Here is a 20,463-nt window from a genome sequence, read left to right on the forward strand (position 1 = left end):
AATTCGAGATACTAAGTACGGCTAGGTCCTTCTCCACCTGATATCTCCAAAGAAGTGGATGTCTTCCTCTTCTTTTGCCTCCACCGGCGGCCACTGAATCGAAAATCTTCAAGGTTGGAGTGTTCTCTTCAATCTGAACATCAAGACCCAGCCAGCCAGCCAGCGCAGCCGTTATCTTTTGTTTCGATGAACTATGTATGTCAACGTCGCCGCATATTTCGTACAACTCATCATTCATCCACTGCGGTACTCGCTTTTCCCAATGCGCAAAGGACCACAAATCTTTCGCAAAACTTTTCTCTCGAATTCTCCTAAGCCCAAGACATCAGATGATGTCATTGTCATTGCCTACGTACCTTGTAACATGACAGGAATGATGAAGGACATGTAGAGTTTGGTCTTTGTTCGTCGAGAGGGGATTTTATTTTCAATTGCCTACTTAGTGCGAAGTAACACCTGTTGGCAAGAGTTATTCCGCGTTGGATTTTGAAGACAAGATTGACATTGTTCTTGGTGTTGATGCTGGTTTTATGATTGTCAAGCGTGACGTGCAAGCCTTTCTTATAGAAGATCATACTTTCTCTATTTTGGTCTGCAGCTCGTATTATTTTCTCTAGAAATGGATTGAAGAAGTCGCACGAAAGGGAGTTGCCTTGTCTGAAGCCTCGTTTGGTATCGACCGACTTGGAGAGATCTTTCCCGATCCCGGGCACGCTTTCGTCTGACCATATCTTGCAAAAAAGTTGATGTATGCACTTTGTCAGTTCTCCGCCGCCATATCAGAATAGCTCGGCCGGTAATCTATCGGCCCCTGCTGCTGTGTTGTTCTTCAGGCAGGAAATTTCTATTCGAACCTCATCATAGTCGGGTAATGGAACATCAATTCCATCGTCATCGATTGGGGAATCGCGTTCGCCATCGGGAATGCTTTTGGACCGTGCAAAAATAGTCTAAAATGGTAGATATTGGTCTATAAGCACACCTTTTCTTGTTGAATTTATATTTTTTTTAGTTCCAAACATATTGAATATTGGATATTGAAGTCTTTCTCAGGATATTTTTTTAGCAAAATTTATAAATATGAATTCGTATTCTCTACTAAGGTTCTGTTAATTCTATCTATTTTGTGTATAATTGGAAAATTGTCTATAAAAGAGTATCAAGAGGTTTCTTGGACTCTATTCTCTATGGAGTTTTGGGAGTATTGGGGTGTAGTATTGGGTAAAATTTTCCTATTAAAGAGAATCATGAGTTTTCTTTGACTGTTTGCTTCTTGCTTTTTTGGGTTTTGGGAATACCTATTGTGTAGTATTGGGGAATTCACGAAATTTTTGCCTCATTTTTCACAATTAATAATAATTAGACTTGTTAGAAAAAATATAGTTAAGCGGGAGAATGAATTTAAGACCTGAAACTCTTAAAATATATATTGTTATACAATCACACACATGCATATAAGAAAAAAATTCACACACAGTTATGTAATAATTTCAACACTTCTTCAGAGAACAACTACAATGCTCATACCAACATGCAATACATTTCAACCCAAAAGCATTCATATGTACATATATACTTCTAAATATTTTACATACAAACATATATACAGAACCCAATGACTACTTATAGCAAATTGTATTTGTAGCTGTAATAATATGTAATAAACTCAAGTACATTTTTTCATATGAAAACTCGGTCAATACATTACTTTTTTCTCTTTTCTCTTTTTTAATTGCAGATGCTTATCGATCAAGCCACCTGAGAGGTAAAAAAAACACATAAACATATCCCTTCCTTACAAACGTAAAAGTAATGAATAATGAAAATAATGAAAAAATGCAAAAACAAAAAAATGCAAGAATTCCAATATCCAATTATTAGTCAATGCGCAAAAAATAATTGCACTAAGTACAACAGCAACAAAGTGTGTAATGTAAAAGGAATGAAAGACATGTGACTGCACTTGAGCGTTTTTAGAGCGAGGAAAAAATATTAAATTACATTGAGCAACTAATTAGAAAATAACTGTAGAATATGAAAGGATATGAAACAAGAGAAAAATAGCAAACTAAAAGCCAACAACAACAGCAAAATGGTTTATGAAACAGTTTTTTGAAGGAAACTGTGAAGGAGGGTGCGAAATATGGGGCAAAGGCGCATAACTGTCATAGCAACATGTACTAAATAACTGTTAAATGCAACTATTAAAAACGAAGGCTGTGGATTTTTTTTCATAAAAACATACAAAAATTCGTAACATAATTTAAAATTTTTTTAATATTTTTTTTTTAATTTTTATCTTGTCAGCTGGGGAGAAATTGCGAGGATATTGAGTAGAGTAAATATCGAGAACATTTTTGTGGAAGTGTGTGCTTCAAAAATATTTATAGAACATACATTTTTGTTCGTTTTGAGGAAATTCCGAATTAGTGGGACAAAATTTCGATTAAATGCATACTTTTAAGAGCAAATGCGTAAACTTCTGAAGCAGATTAGCTTGAATGTAGATACTTTTTAGTTTTGAAAATGTTTGTATCATTTTTGAGTGTAAATATTAGCGTATTACCATCGAATTTTTATGCAGATTTGTTTGTTTAAATTTCTGGAGCATTGGTTTTGTTGTTAGACGAAGTAAGAGGGCATATGTGAAAATTAATTTATATCCTTTACAAAGATTAATATTTTTATTCATTTATTGAAGTAGTAAAAGTTCAAGGAAAGGTAGTACTTAAAATTTCTTACCAAAAATAAAATATTAAACTATAATTTCCGTTAATTTTTTTGAAACAATCAATTTAAAAAATTTAAAATAATTAAAAAAAAAATAATAATTAAAAAAAGTAACAAAAAAATAATACATAATATAAAAATTTAAAAAAATAATAAATAAAAAAATAAATAAATAAAAAATAATAAATTGTTTAAAATTAGTATGAAAAAAATACTAACTAAAATGAAAAAAAATTTATATATTTTTTAAAAATTTATTTAAAAAATTATATTAATTTATTAAAAAAATTAAAAAATATAAAATATTAGTATGAAAAAATATAAATAAAATTAGGAAAAAATTAATTTAAAACTAAATCTAGAAAATAAAATATTAATAAATGAAAAAAAATATTAGTAAAAAAAAATAAAAACATCCAATAAAATCTAGCAAACAATTAATTTAAAAATATAAAAAATCTAGAAGAAAAATAAAAAATAAATTAAAAAAATTAATAAAATGAAAAAATTATATTGTTAAAAATTTAATAATAAATTTAGAAAAAAGTATTAAATTAAAAATAATATATTAGTATGAAAAAAATACTAGCTAAAATGGAAAAAAAAATAAAAAGTTAAAAAAATAATTAAAAAAAAATTAAAATGTCAAATATTAGTATAAAAAATATAATATATCAAGAATATTAGAAAAAATAAAAATAAAAAATTAAATTTTCAAATATTAGTGTGAATGAAAATGAAAAAAAAAATAAAAAAGTTAAAAAATAATTAAAAAAAAATTTTAATTTCAAATATGTATTAAATAGTATAAAAAATATTTTATTAAGAATATTAGGAAAAAAAAATAAAAATTAAAAAATTAAAGTTTCAAATATTAGTTTGAAATAATGAATAAAATTCAGTGAACAATTAATTTTAAAAATGTTAAAAAATGTATAAAACTAAAAAAAAGTAATAAATAAAATTAAAAAATTCAAAAAAGTTAAATTGTTAGATTTTAGTATGAAAAAAAACTAACTAAAATAAAAATAAAATTAAAAAAAGACAAAAAGTTAAAAAATAATTAAAAAGAAATTAAATTGTTCAATATTAGTATAAAACATATCAATAAATGAGGAAGACAGTTAAAAAAAAAATAAGTAAATTAAAAAAAATTTAATTGCTTTTGTAAAAAAATATTAATAAAAATGAAAAAAATAAATAAAAAAATTAAAAATTAAAAATTAAAAATAAAATATTAGGAAAAAAAAAATTTTTTTTATAAAAAATATAATATAATATTTGCTAATATTTGTCTTTGCGTCCGAAAATTTGGAATATTTTGAATTTAAGAATAAAATTATGAGAAAAACTTTTCTGTTTAATTAAAATTTAATTATTACTAATTTTATTGCTTCTTTTCAAACTAATACAAATAACTAAAAATCACACAATTAAAATCCTATAATTCACAAAGAAGTTTGGAACGCTTCATTTTCTGTACTAAGACACTAAACAAATGAAACACCATTCATTCTCACTTTTCTGAGCTGTCAAGGACGATTTGTCAAAAAATGTCTTAAAGATTTAATTTTGTTATATTAATTGTCATAAGTCTTCCATTAAAATAGTTTATTATATTTTTTTTAACAAAAAAGTTAACAAAATTTTTAAACGGGCTTATGGAGCTAAGTTTAATAAAATACTGATAAAAGTATAAGTAAAAGTTTTATAAATTTTTTAACATGATAAAAGTATTTTATTAAACTTAGCACCATAAGATTTTCCCTTACATACAATATATACGAAACAATATATTATTTATATACCCAGCAATTTTTACACTCACTCTAAAACACTCTTGCGCAAGTCATTTTCAAATACTTACATACAAAAATTTATAATTTTATAAAACATTGCTTGATAAAAACAAAGAAAAATACTAGAAACCTTTGAAAAACTATCCCATCCGCATACATATCCTTCTCCTAATCGACCTTTCAGCAACCTCAAGTGGCAGTTGGTTCGCATTCTTTTAGTTTTCCAAACACAACAGTTTTTTATTTGATATTTTTATTTTAATTTTTTTTTTGGTTTCCTAAGCTTATAATTTAATTTATGTCTTTGATCAGCCAGTTATGCTTTTATACCAGTTTCCCCTTTTTTTGCCCATCAAAGGGCTGCCTGCCGCATACACGCGACTGACCCAAATCGAGGTTGACAACGATTGGTAACTGTCAAATTGCTGTCAACTTTACATTGCATTACAAACAATTTGCTGTCCACCTACGCCAAAGCTGTAGGCGATTTTGGCGCAGAGCATTAGGGTGGTGCGTTTGTGTATCAAAAAAAAAAATTCAGGAATTTTAGAAATTTAATAGAAATTTTATGGTTTTTTCGAAAATTTTCATCTAAGTCAGTATTCACTGCAAATATTTAAAAAATTGTTAAAAATTAAAATTTTTCCTTCGAATGTCTTAGGAGTAGCTAAAGTCTATAGACCTAAATTTTGAATATTTTGTACCACGGGGTGAAAAAACTTAATGTTTATGCTGTTCATTTGTACATAATTTATTAATATTTCAAGAGTTAAAAAAAAAAATCAAAGGAAACATTTTTCAATGTTTTGCAATTTTTTTCTTCTTACCTAAAACTTCTTCGTAATAATCAGATAGTTTTACATGATTGAGAAAAACTATTTTCATTTATTTCGCTTATGAAAGTATGCAAGAATATGTTTATCGATTTTGGAGTCATATATTAAAATCGTTCCAAAGTTATAGGCACCTAACCAGAGATCTCTTGTTGGAACTTTAACAATTTTAAATTAAATTTTTTTTTTAATTTTTTGTAGGTGACCGATATTAAAGAATATAAAAAAATTCCTGACAAATTTCAAGTATAACGGTTGATTAAAAAATGTGGTTTTTAGCAAACACTTCGAAAAAGTCTAAAGATTCAAGTTAAGACCAAATCAGCCTGACGAAATATTCTTGAATATTTAAACTGTCGAAATATAATATGAAAAAAATTGCCGATTTTTTTTAAACAATGAGCCAAATATACCGTCCCACCCTAATAGCCAAACATATTATTTTCGCATGCAAAATACTTCTTGCGTGATTTTCACCAATCTTCTGTGCGGCCATTTATGTCAAAGTCTGACAGTTAAACCGCAAAACGTTTCCTTGTCCTCCGCGTTTGCCATCACCCGTTCCAACTTCAACTGTCACTCCACCTCATACGCCCTGCGATACGTGATAGAGACATCCAAGTGTTGGTTCCTTACATTTTATTGCCATTTTCTTCTCTTCAACTCACAAATTGCAAATGAAATGTGAAATCTTAATCGATTTCACGATCTCTATTCTAGTCGTTTGTTTTGCGTCCATCATTTTTGTTGTTCCTTTATATATTGTACATGCTGATCATCAGTGACAGTTGTGGCAATCAGTCGGCTTTCATTATTGCTCTGCGCTTGCTCCAGGCGAGCAGGTTGTGTGGGTTGCCGAGTTGTGGCTTATATATAAATATATTGGTATGTAATTGGTGTGGTGTGCGTGGTGCTGGTGGCGGTATGTTAACCACGGTGCTTAAATGACGTTTACATTTTTGCGGTCTCTGATCTCTGCAGCCAGCTTCTTGTACACGAGCTGCCAGACAAAGCGGCGTTTACTCGAATTTTCAGTTTGTTTGAGCCTCTCTTTGTAGGTGTGGGGCAGTGTTGGTGTAAATATATATGTATAGGTAGTTATATGGGCATCTGTTGGTTAAACCGCAGTGGAATAAATTGCATGTGGCAAAATTGTGTTAAATGAGACCACTCAACAAGTCTTATTGATATTATCTCCAATGACATTGACAAAAGTAGAATTGGTTGATGAGAGATTTCTTATTGCATTTAATTACATTGCAAAGGTAGAAACTTTTACTAAAGATTAGATGTTAGAGGAAGCGTTCATTTGGGAGAAATAAAAATTGAATATCATGAGTCAAAGATTGTGAAGTAGTGTTATTTGTAAAATTTTATTTACAGATTCTATTGCAAACTTCTAAAACACTTCATCATCTGCACAATATTTCTGAGATTCATCCTGGTTTTCTCCTGTACTGATAGGTTTTCTTCTTATCCAAAACTTCTTTGTAAAAATCAAATACTTTTACATGATAGAGAAAAGTTATTTTCATTAATTTTGCTTATAGAGTTATCTAAAAAAATGGTTGTAAAATCTTGAGTCTTATTTCAAAAACATTCAAAAGTTGTAGGCATCTAAGCTGAGATCTCTTGTTGGATCTTTGTGGATCTCAAATAATGTTAATGACTTAATTTCCACTTTATGTTTTTTTTGTACTTTATGTGAATGTAGTTAAATTTTAAATTGTTTTTCTTCTTGCCTGAAACTTCTTCATAAAAATCAAATAGATTTATATGATTCAGAAAATTTATTTTCATTTACTTCGCTTGCCTAATTATCTGACAATATGCTTATAGATTTTGAAGTCATATATCAAAATCGTTCCAAACTTATATACATCTAACTTGAGATTTCTTATTGGATCTTTGGATCACTACATTATGTTCATTATTTAATTGTTATTTTGTATGATTTTTTTGTTTTTACTCTATGTGAGCTAGTCCTTGATATTAATCTTGCAATTTTTTTCTTCTTTTCTGAAACTTCTTCGTAAAAATCTAATAGTTTTACATAATTGAGAAAAATTATTAACTATGGAAAGAACGATAGAAAACAAAAGTCCGTGCCTAATCGTGATTTCTAATAAGATATTTTAAAGCAAAATCTTCATCACCGCCACACAGCTTTTTCGGTATTGTTCCTTGAGACTGTCTACGGGATCAAGAGCATACATATTTTTTCAATGCTGGAAATGTGCATTATTTTTTATTTGTTTTTAAGTAAAATTTAAAAAATTTCTTCGAAAAAAATATGTTTTTTTTTGACTTCCAAATGCAAAGTTTTCACAACAAACATCCATAATTCAATTCCTACTTCATAAGAAATTACTGGCGAATTCATATTTGCTTCAAAAAACAATAGTAGAACTCACTTTCTACATTCATCAAACTTGCTTATATAACCATAGCTCTGTTCTCTAAATTTAAATATTATACATATATGATGCCTATACCTATACAGTATTACATACCTTATACTATATGTATATGAGCTTACTTGTACCTACTACATATTCAACGTTCGACGTCGACGCCTTCAACTATTTATCTGGCATTACCGTGGTAACTTAATTAAATTTAGCGTGCTAATAACTCATTTAGTTCAGTTTGAGAAAAAACAAATTCAAATTCAAACTGTGTGTGTTGTGGAAAAGCCAGAGAAGATGAGTGGCAACAACAAAAGGCTAACGTATAGCAATTAGATGCAGTGAATGTGTAGCCAAGCTCATATATAATATATTCCACTGTTAGTAAATGCATATTAGAAGAAGCAGCAGAAAAATGCGCATTAGGAAGGATCGCTGAGACGATGCACACACAAATGAATTGTGTAGTTTTTAATTGAAAAATATAATAATAATTAAAAAGAATTAATTTTTAATTGAAAAAAATTATGATAAATAAAATTAAAGGATTGGGTATTCAGGGTACTAGAGTTCATACAAGTATACAAGCGCTTTCAGGCAAATAATAATAGACAGAGCTTTAGGCACTTTCCGTATAAATTAATATATTTTAAGCTTCTCAGAGGCTTAATTAAACTAAAAATACCTTTTTTTTAGTGCCCTAGCTTCTTAATACTTTTGCGCACTTCGTAGTTTATGGTCAGGCTTTTAATATTGTAAAAGCAGCAGGATTCCATCCATCCATCGAAGAGCACAACAAGTTAAACTCAACTTTAAATATTAAAAAATAATATTAGTTAAATATCTAAAAGCAAACAGGAAACTGTTTTAGTAGCCTTGAACACTGCTGAGTGAATTTATGAAACTTTCCTTTTAACTTTACGATATTGCGACCCACCCTAGAGTCGATGAAAAACTTTATAATTTATAAAAATTTAACAAAATTGTCTGGGAATCTGTTACTTATACATAAAAATGCATGTGTACTATATTCAATATATAAGTATTCAGCAGGCTCCGCGTTTTCCACTGCGAAGTAAACTGAGAGCTTTTATGTCTGGTTGCTGATATTTGCTCAGTGGTAATTATTCTATCTACGATTCATAAAAATATATTTAATTATTTTGTACTAATTATGTTTTCAGTTATATATTTAATGAACTGTATTTTTTGTTGTTTTGGTTGCGTTCGACGCCCTCTACACTCAATTAAATGCTATTCGAACAAGCGAAATCACACCTTAGTCGGTTTTGTGTCGAATTTTTTTCCTCACATTAAATTTTTTTTTGCCAATTTTTTGCGCTTCTGACATGTGTAAAATAATCAGAGTAACAAAAAGTCGATTTAAAACAAACGGCTTACAAATTAATTAGATAATCTGCGTGGTAGACGCTTATTATGGCTAATGCTGCAATGCAATGCAATCGGTGAAGTGAAATAACAATGGAAAGCAATGTTTGATATCAGCAGGAAAATGTACAGAAATATAAATGTATATAAAGACATATATATTTATATATACATATGTATATACTTATGTACTTATTTTCATAGCAACCGCTGCGCAGTCATTAATTCATCAAGCAACTCTATTTCGAAGCGGCGCCAAATAAAATTGGTAAATTGTGTGGATATTTTTTTCAAGAGATACTGTTTGGTCTGATAAATGTATAATATATATATAGAAGTTATAATACCCTTTACAGGTGCATGTTTTATGACATAAAATGATATACAAAGGGTTTTACCTTGATTTTGATCGATCAATTTGTATAGCAACTATATGCTATAGTGCTCCGATCTGAACAATGTATTCGGAGATTGTAGCGAGATTATAGGAAATAATTTCTGCAAAGTTTCGTGGGAATATTTCGTCAAATAAAAAAGTTTCCTATACAAGAACTAGATATTGATCAGTCTGTATGTATGGCAGCTATATGCTATAGTAGTCCGATTTGAACAATTTCTTCGAATATTGTAGCAATAATTTGGGTGATTATCCATGCCGAATTTGGTGAAAATTGCTTGTAAAATAAACAAGTTTCCTATACAAGGACTTGATTTCGATCGGTCAGTTTGTATGACAGCTATATGCTATAGTAGTCCGATCTAAATCATTTCTTCAGATATTATAGCTTTGCTATGAACAATAATCCATACCAAATTTCGTGAAGATAACTTATTAAATAAGAAAGTTTTCCATACAAGGACTTGACTTTGATCGGTCAATTTGTATGGCAGCCAGAGGCTACAGAGGTCTCATATCGTCGATTCCAATAAATGTGCAGCTACTTGTAAAGAAAAGAATGTATGCCAAATTTCAGCTCGATGTCTCAAAAAGTGAGAGACTAGCACGCGTATATACATACCTAGGAACAGTCAGATGGACATGACTAAAGCGACTAACATCGATGGTGATAATTTTTATATATGGTATTTAACTCTATCCAAAGTCTCTTTCGGGGTTTTAAAAACTTCGCGCCAACCTTAATATACATACGAGTACCTTGTACAGTGCATAGATATATAAATAAACACAAATATGTACTTTCTTCACCCACATTTAAAGCTAAAAAGCAAGCCCAAAGCAGTCGCTAATATTCATTGTCACTTTGTCTAATGCTTTGAAAATTCCACTGAATTCTTTATAGCACAATCAAAGTGGAAAACATTTCAACCATAAGGAATTACAATAACTATTACGTTAAGCTTGTAAGCGTCACTTTTAAGCTGCCAATTCGTTGAAAAGCTGAAGACCACACCAAACAAAGACTATGTACACGAGCCAAAAGGAAACTCAAGCTCTCTGAGCTCATATTCAACATGTGGTGTGGTAGCAGAAAATTCCTGCTAATTTGTGACTTGCCGCGCCAGACACTGGCTCACTGTGCTTCCACTTAACTGGTTGGGGCTACGGCCGGTGGTCAACTCCAAAGTTGACAGCAATAAATGCAGGACAAGTGCAAGAAGGCACTGGAGTTGTAAGCTGAGACGACATTAAAGTGAATATCGTTGCTTGGTTAACTAGAATGACTTGCGCCTAAAAGCGAGAATGAAAATGAGTCTATTTACGGTGAATGTGAAAGCATAGGCTTTAAAAATTTATTCCAGAAATTATTGGTGTTTTTGAAAATTTTTGTTTAATAATCTATTTTTAAGTATGCTATATGGAGAAAATTTAATTTAAATTCAAAGGCGTGACCAATTTATTAACAAGTCTAATGTATAGAGATTAACATTTCGTATATTTTTTTTATTTAAGATAGCACCTGTTCCTAGAACCACCATCGCCCGTAGAAACCCTCTTAAATTGGTAACATCGAAGCAGTGAACAAGAGGGGGGATCGGTGATATAATTTTCAGACACATGGTTCCGGTTTCGGAATATTTCGCATTTCATTTTTCAGTATATCGTTTCTTTCCAGAAATCTGAATTCTTCGTATATTTCTCAGACACATGGTTCCAGATTCGGAACTCCGTATTCGTTTTTGAGTATGTAGTTTTTTCATAAATCTGAATACTATCTCTGTTAAGCATATTTTGGAAGTAAAACATCTATGAGTTGATATGGGTTTTTTTTGAATCGAATTGGAGTTTACAACATTACCTAAGGTTCTCACTCTCCGATGACTACTGTAGCATTTAACTGCCATACTTCTGCTCTCATCTTCAGAATGAGTTCTTGACTTAGAGAGTTGTGCTCATATCGCCTTTGACATTTTGCCTACTTGCATCCGCTATTTCAGGCAATGAATAAGCGGTTTCTGCCAAGCAGACAGTTTGGATTGCTCCCTCATTTCGCATGTTCGATTCCGAGCGCAGGATCCCGCTTTGCCTTCTGAAGGCACTCAATTATTGTCCGTTTGAAGTTTTTACTTTTGCTCTCGTTCCTTTTCATTATTCATGTTTATTTTGTAAGTATCCCCGCCTTAAGCTGCTATCTGCATTGCAAGCAGACCACACGAGGATTGACACGAAACCTTATTTTGTTCAGGGCCAGAACTATAGCTATAGTTAGGTTTTAAATCAATCGAACCTGTACTGCCAACCTAATGGCGACGTAGTATCGAACGTACTGAAGATCCACCACCATGGTTTTGACGGCTCGGATGCGGTATTACCCTGAAAGCCATTCTCAAGATTTCTCTCTTGCTTTCAGAAGTAACAGACTGCCACAGCCGTCTACCCAAGTTCAATGTGTCCAAATCTTTGTCAAAATCACGATCCTACTTCATTGTTTAATTTCTTAATTTGTCAGCCGTGCTATGCTCTTAGTCTGGGGCTGTTTTTTTGTTATTCACAGCTAAAATACATTTTGTAGATCGTTCAGTATTCGCCATCTATGAGCTCGGATGAGTTTAATAGTTGTCTGACGGCTTCCGTTGCAGCGTTTCCCGTCGCCTCCCGTTGTCTTCCTCTCATGGGTAGCTGTTCCCTTGAGGCAGTATAATGGGGTTGTGGATACTTATGTCAAGGCACCATCTATTCTCCTCGTCTTCGAAGACTCATAGAATGTTTAAGGTCTTTTAAGAGAGAAGGATTCTCTTACCGCTCTTGGTCAGGGACTGATTTCTGGGTATTCGCAGTTAACCTAAGAACTTAGGCCGTTTACAGTTCGCCAAGCTGCAGCCCTTGATGGCCAGAGCTCAGCCGTTCTACTCGACGTTAGGCGTTCCTTACTTATTAATATTATATTTGAAAATTAAAATTAGAAAATTTTTCTTCCAAAAGGTTTGTTTTTTCTTCTAAAATAATTATTTTTTTCCTCTATTTGAATTACTCATAAAGTTGCGTCACAAAAGGCACACAATAAATGGGCACACAATTATTTGATTCCAAATATATTTACACACATGTACATATGTATGTAGGTACACACATAACCCAACTACGCAGCAGATTCTTGTTTTTGGTAAAAAGCGCAACACAAATATATTTTTAAATAAATATGTGGCAGTGTGCTTAAATTTGTTTGCACGAAAATTCCAAGTTAATAAATAGGTAAATACACGCAGAGGCAGAGGCAAAACAAACGTAATACAAATAGAAACAAATTAAATCTTAAGTTAAATATGTGCATAGCAAAGCTATTTATGCGCCATGAACACACAGGCCAGAAGCCAGAAGACAATTATTGCACAGCAGCAGGCAGCAAGCAGCAAAAACAAAAGCAAATACTGCAGATAATGGCTTGAAGGAATTATTAAAAGACCAATAAATAAATACATTCGCATATGTGGAGCTGTGTGTCTATGTATGTATATTTGTGTGTGTAGAGTTATTGCGGAATATTTGAAAGAACGCGACTTTTTTATTGCCAAACGAACAAATATGTGCGCTTATGAATATGCTGTTATGTGACACGCTTAAGCAAATTTGTTAATATTATTAATTTATGCGACTTGATTGCATTAAACATACATACATATGTACATATGTATGTATGTACCAGTACAATTAATTTATGGTTAATGAAAGTTTCATAAAATATTATGAAATCCATGAGTTATAACGGTTATTAAAGTTTGCACAGATGTTGGGCAAAATTAATAATTAAAAAATGTAGAAAATTTTGGTTGAATTAATTTTTTAATAATTAAAAAAAATTAATATTAACTAATTAAAATATTTAGTAATTTTTTTTTAATTTTTTATTGAAAATATTTTCCATTTAATTTTTTTGAAAAATAATATTGTACATAATTAGAAAATAGGATTTAATTTAATTTAACAATAATTTATAATTTATTTATTTTTATTTATATTATTCTTCAATTATGTTATAATTTCTTAAATTTTAGAAAAATTTTTAAAATTAATATAATTAGCTCTAATTAAAATTTTTTTAAAACTAAGTAATGTGTTGCTATTTATTTCTGTATACTACTTTTTCATAAGTTTTCACACTATTTATTTGAAAACCTAAAAATAAAGAACTAAAAGATATGTAAAATTCAGTTTAATATAATTTAAAATTATTTTAAAAAATTTATGAAATGAATTAAAATTATAGCCCATATTATAATTTAACTATAAAATATGAAATGATTAAAAATAGTGTATTAATTTTTAAAATTCTGTTTTTAATCATTTTTTTTTTTAATTATTAATTAATTAATTATTAATTTTTAAAATTTACTCATTAACTTTCTTTGAAACATTGTTCACTAAAATCATTTAAATTTTTAATTACAAAATTACAAAAATTAATTTTAATTTAAAAAAATTAATAAAATTATTCAACTAAATTTTTTTATTAAATTTTTTAACTTATTAATTTATTACATAATTTTAACATTAAATTTTTTCATTTTTTTTTTTTATAAAAAACTAAATAATTTATACAAATGTTTTAATTAATTATAAATAAATTTGTTTTGAAAATTTTTAACTAAAAATTGTTAAAATTTTAATTACATAAAGTAAATAATATTATATTAAATAATATTCTTTTGTAAACTTATTAATTAATCAAATATTAAATTTTATAATGACTCTTTCTTATCTACATTTTTTATAAAAAATAATAATAATATAAAAATATAAAAATTAAAATTAATTTTAAAATTAATTAAACACAGTTTTAAAAATTTAATTTTTTTAATTTTAATAAATATATGTTAATTTAATTTTAAAGATTTTAGAAATATAAATATTTTCAAAGCATTAAAATTTTTTTTCCAAATTAGTTTAAAAAAGAAGTTATTAAATTAATAAATATTAAAAAAATCAATTTTTTAATTAATTTTAAATTATCTGAAATAAAATTTTACATATTTTTACATAATTAATTCAAGAAAAATTAAGGATTTTTTCGATTATCTTTGAAATAATGTATAACTACTTAATTAATTGTTACTAATATATATACATATATATTTTTTATCATTATTATTAACCTCATTTTTGTACAACAAAAAAATATTGAAACGCAAACTCTTACAAAAATTAACTTACTTGAACTCTGCACCCGCCTGACTCACCTGCTTTTGCTGTTAAATAAAAGAAGAAAAAGCAGCAATAATAAAAAAATATCTTCTCCGTGACATCTTCAAAACAATTGACTCATTTGTTTGGAATTAAGTCCATGCACACACATACAATGTAACACACATACATCCATACATTTGTACATATATCCCGCAATGGCATGAAAATAAAATCTTTCTGTGGATTTCTGCACTCATGTGACATCTCAGGTTTGAGTTCTTTCAACGCAATTGGTTGAAGATGAATTGTATTGTAAATTTCATGCAGTGCATGCCAACGTGCTGACAGTCATTAAGAATTTATGATACTCGTATTTCTCAACTTCGTGGTGGAAGCCACCAATTGCCTAACCGAGGCGAAACCTTTGCTAACTTCTTTAACAGACCATTTTATATATCGCCTATGTTCAAACCCATATGTTTTAATATCAACTTATATATTTACTAACTTCACAGTCATATTTTAAGTAATACAGTGCATGCAAATATTTATGCTACCGTTTTTTTGGCAAGCAAATTATTTACATTTATTCTAATTTTTTTATACTACTTTTCAATTAAATATTCGAATAAACGAAATTTGGTTCTACGAGCGCATGCACATGTTCATACTTACATATGTATGTACGTATGAGTGTGCCTGGCAGCAGGTGTTTTGATTTGCTAATTTTTGCGCTACTGCCCAGCCCTCACATCTGTGTACATACATATGTACTCACATATGTATGTATACATGTTTGTATGTGTCCAAATATTGGTTTGGTGGATTTTGATATATTTACCATATTTACAGATAAGATTAAGTGGGATTTTTGGCAATAAGCTTAAGTAAATTGCAAAATTTAGATAACGCTTAAGGTTAAGAAGGCTTCTTAGTAGAGAAAGTAAAAGTTTTTGCTTAAAAATTTTTTACTTAACAATTTTTATGTTAATTATAGGACATATTTTTTTATTTATTTATATATGTTTGCGCGTGAAGGGGGTGAAAATGCTTTCCGCATCATCAGTGCTGTCGTCATAGCAGCGGTATGTGCCGCTTGCAGGCGCACTTGTTGCTCAAATCTGGGCCTTGAATGGATCCCTGTGCTACTCCTAACATGACCGCTATCTGTAGGGATCTCTCTCTAGTTTGGTACAGAAGTTTTCTGTTGTTAAGGTAGCCTCACATCACAGCTTTGAGGTAGTCGTGGATTTTAATGCTTTTTTGGACAGCTAGCGCTGTTGAAGGCGTTGAAGGCGTTTCGGATCTCTAAAGTAGCCTGCAACACCATTCTTTTGTATTTATGGAAAAGACGCTGTTCAGCTTCTACACTTTCAATGACGTGTTTTTAAGCTCCTAGAATTGATCTCCCGGGTCTAAAGCCATGTTGTCTAGGAAAGAGTCCTCTGGCTTCGCTGATAGCCGCTTCGAGTTTGGGTTTAAGCAGCCTTCCATAGAGATTTCCTGCCGTGTCAAGCATGCATAGTGGACGGTACGCTGATGGCGAGTTTGGATCTCCTTTTCAATTACTGATTAGCACCAGCTGTTGCTTTTTCCAGGGTTCAGGGAATATCCCGGCTTCGAGGCAGGCGTTGTACGTGTTCAGTAGTATTGCCGGTCGCTCTGCAGCGATTATTTTGAGGATTTCTACTAAGATCCTTCCAGACCGAGTAATTTGTTGGCCTCTAGCTTACCAGTAGGAAGTTGCGGCTCTTCGGGGTAAACTGGGAGATTTACAAAGATCTTAGAGTGTTTTCTGGATCACTGGCATTTTTTTCTTTTGTGGGAAAGAGTGCGTTTATGGTGTGAACCAGTTTGGCAGCGTATAAGTTAGGTGGCTTTGGCCAAGCACCGAGTTTCTTCATTACTATTCTGTACCCTAGTTCCCAAGGGTTTTTGTTAATATGTTCGCGTAGTCAAATTGAAATCATTAAATTTTGTACATTTATTAATCTAAAAAAATTAAATAGCTTTAAAAAATTATAAATATGATTAAAAAATAAATAAATACTTTAAACTCTTATAAAAATATTTAAAGCATACAAAAATTTAATTAGATTTTAAATAGTCTTCCAATTTGCCAGCTCAAAACTATTTTATCCCACGTCTGCCTTGTTTTGTTGTTGTGTAAATAAATATATCATGCTACCTTTGAAAACGCATATCAACATACATACATACACATATACAAACAAATTTATGTACTCATTTATATTTACATTTCTAATCTCTTACGTGAACGGTAGCAAGTGTATTTTGCCCTGGTTCCGGGAAGTAATCACTATATTTGCTGCACGCTTAGATACTTATGTATATCTTTGTCTGTGAGTCAAGAGTAAATCACATTAAAATAACTGAAAATACCTTATAGTGGGCGAGCAATGCGGCAAAAGTATTCTCGAAATTAGATTTCACTTTCTTTGTATTTATTTGCAGTTAAATAAATAAAAAAATGTTTTGACTTAGTAAATAGCGCAATTGCGGACTAATAAATAAATAATGCTAGACATAAGCTAATACCTAGAATAACAACAAATAAATAAATAGTAGTTGTGCAATTAAACTGCATAAAAGGCGGGAGATAGCGACGTAGTATGATGTTTACTATTATGCGCCTTTGAACGAGTCAGACATCAGTGTATTAGCTTGAGGTTTTGGGATGTGAAAATAAACATTTTTTCTGGAAAAAAATTTGAAAAAAAAATTTTGAAAATTTTATTAAAATTAAATTTTAAAATTATATTCAAATAATTTTGAAAATTGTATTAAAATAATTTTGAAAATTGTACTAAAATAATTTTGAAAATAATACTAAAATAGTTTTGAAAAATTTTTGATTTGAAAAAATTTGTTTTGGAAAAAAAATTTTGAAAATTATATTTAAATAAATTTGAAAATTATTTTTAAAAACTTTTGAAAGTTACATTAAATTAATTTTGAAAATTTTTTCTTGTGAATATTTTCGACTTGAAAAATTATTTTGAAAATTGTTTTAAAATAATTTTTAAAATTATATTTAAAAACGTATAAAAATTATTTTAAAATAATTTTCAAAATTTCTTTAAAAACAATTTTGAAAAGTTTTCGACTTGAAAAAAATTTTTTTGGTAGTAAAATTTTAAAAATTATTTTAAAATTAATTTTAAATTGATACTAAAATAGTTTTGAAAATTTTTTCTATGAATATTTTTGATTTGAAAATAAATTTGATTTGAAACAAAATTTTGAAAATTAGATTAAAATAATTTTAAAAATTTTGAATTAAAATAATTTTGAGAAATTAATATCTAACTATGATAAATTGGAGAGAGTTCTGATCTATTTTTTTATTTTTTTGAAAAAGTTTAGAATCAAATGCCTTTTCTCAGCACAGTGCTAACACACAGGCAACATATCGATAATAATGCCAAAAAATTATAATTACCACTAAAATTCTTTCTTCTCTTATTAAAAAAAAATACTAAAAAATTCTCTTAAATTTGAAATCATAAAAGTTTAAAAATAAAACATAGTTTTCCTTGCAATTTTATTCATTAAAAAACTATTTATTATGGAGACACAACTACGCTGCTGTTATCCGCTTAAGAAAAAAAACACTTTCACTGTAGTTTGTACTACTGACACTTGCCATTATTTTAACCCAACAGTAACTCTCTGCAATTCCGCAGTTCCAGACCGGGTCGACCGCCAAAACGTGGCCCCGTCGGTTTGTCGCTGCCGCCCACACACCTGTCACAACATCCGCAGTTGAAGAAGCATCGACTGGATAATGGTGACTACGCATACGAGAATGGCCATATTGCTGGTGAGTAAAAAAAATTATATATTTTTTATTTATTAGTTTTTAAAGTTAAATAATACTTGATAGTAAAAATACTTGAGGGTCATTCTAGACCACTTAAACAAGACCCAAACTTCAGGCCTTTTTGTATAGAAATTTCGAAAATGGGTGCCCATCCCATCATCCAAATGATATGCCCATCTTCGGAATCTGCCTTTCAAAAGAACCTCAGGGGGCAACATTGATTCTAGGAACTCGTTCTATCTGAAACAAAATAAAAAAGGGTTCTTATTCTAAATGAGTCTTGTAATTTAAGTTTTTAGCTTAACATTAACTTGGATCAAAGTGGAAAACTTGAAAAAAGAGCAATTTTTTATCGAAAATTACAAAAAAATGTATGTGTTTTGACTTTACTCTGTCGACATGCTAAAGTAATTGGACCTTATCCTTGATAGAAAGCACTTAAAACCATTCTACATTTAGCACCCATCGACCTGGCCGGCAGTGCATTGCTGTAAACTGCTGTCAGACTCCGGAAGACCGGAAACAATAAGAATTCCAGAGAGATTCTCTCAGACTTCGACTGCGTTCCTGATAAATAGAACCACTGTGTCACGAAATCTACTCCTAATGACATCTCCGCGCGCACATAACTCCGAGGGTTATTCATATGTATGGGCGGGGCGGAGTCGCTGGAGAAGAAGCGTAGAGCGCTTTCTCATAAGAATCGAATCTCAACGGGAAGTTTACTTCTCCGAAGTGCGGGTTCTTTTGGGGAGGTATGCATCCTTTCTGATAAAGTTGCTTCGATATTAAGCTTGTCTGGGTGCTTGGAATTGTCAGAAACTGTAATGTCGAAGACCATGTAAGAAAGGCACCTCTACCCAAATCCCATTAAGATGGGAACGAGCAGCGGTTCCCCTGATTTCCTGAATTCGAGCGCTGGGTCTCGCTCAATTTCAGCAAGCATTGTTCATCAACCAGCAGTTGTGGGGTTTCAAAGACCTTATGGCCCAGAGTGGAACGTAAAAGATCCATTGAAATGCTAGCTCTTAGTAAGGTTTACATTGCCGCAATGTTAGGTATCTTAACGGGGTACTGTTCCATAGACACTCACGCAGTGAGATTATTTTTGGAGGACGAAACTTGTCAAAGATTGCAAGGAGCAAGATGAGGTGGAAACAACTAGACACTTTCTTCTCCACTGTCCACTTTTTGGCAGAATTAGATTGAAGCATCTCAGTTGCCAGACTTTTCATGAACACGGAATGTTAGCTAGAATTGATATAAGCTCCCTCAATAAATTTTAAGCATGCTCTAGACATTTTGTCGATATGTGATGATGATGGACATCACAACGTTTTTGGATGCCTTCGTAGGATTATTCGTAGCCACACAAAAAATCGCCTTATTTACCTAACCTACTGTGAATCTGCAGTTAAAGTTTCGATTGCATAGATTCCGAGTTCTTGGTGACCCGATTTTGAGAAATTGAGTTTCGAGACAAACCGCGTAGACGCTCGAATTGGAGAAATCATTTTTTAATTAGCTATTCCACCAATACTTTGTTGACCATAAACTGTACTTCCAATCCAAAAAAGAAATATCAAGTTTTTGAAAGCCTTAGATTGGTTGACCCCTTCACAGTAAACACGAACCGAGTCATTAGTTAAGTCTTTGAAATATTTTTTACATCCCTTCAACATTCATTACTTCAAGAGCTCCCTCTAAAATATTTTATTACTGCCATAAATATCATCTAAATCAAATATTTTTGAAGACAACTTGCGAATTTCACATTTTTGTGGAATTCTCACAATTTTCTCCAAAAGAAATTTCTCATTTTCCACGCCGCAAGCAAGAATGCCAAATCGAGAATCGCAAATCAATCAAAACTCATCGC

At 30.4% G+C, this 20,463-nt stretch overlaps 1 protein-coding gene across 8 annotated transcripts in view; it reads left to right on the forward strand.

Moving 5' to 3' along the window:
- LOC105233657 (uncharacterized) overlaps window positions 1–20,463 on the forward strand; it is a 65,315-nt gene that overhangs the window by 17,223 nt on the left and 27,629 nt on the right. For 6 of the 8 annotated variants that reach the window (XM_049456856.1, XM_049456855.1, XM_049456857.1 and 3 more), the window contains exons 3-4: window positions 1,739–1,765; window positions 18,427–18,584. In XM_049456856.1, the coding sequence (XP_049312813.1) occupies window positions 1,739–1,765; window positions 18,427–18,584 (185 nt within the window). The remainder of the gene's footprint in view (window positions 1–1,738; window positions 1,766–18,426; window positions 18,585–20,463) is intronic. The other 2 variants (XM_049456862.1, XM_049456868.1) reach the window with 2 other exon arrangements.

This window comes from Bactrocera dorsalis, chromosome 1 (assembly GCF_023373825.1).
Source record: "Bactrocera dorsalis isolate Fly_Bdor chromosome 1, ASM2337382v1, whole genome shotgun sequence".
NCBI classification, from domain to species: domain Eukaryota; kingdom Metazoa; phylum Arthropoda; class Insecta; order Diptera; family Tephritidae; genus Bactrocera; species Bactrocera dorsalis.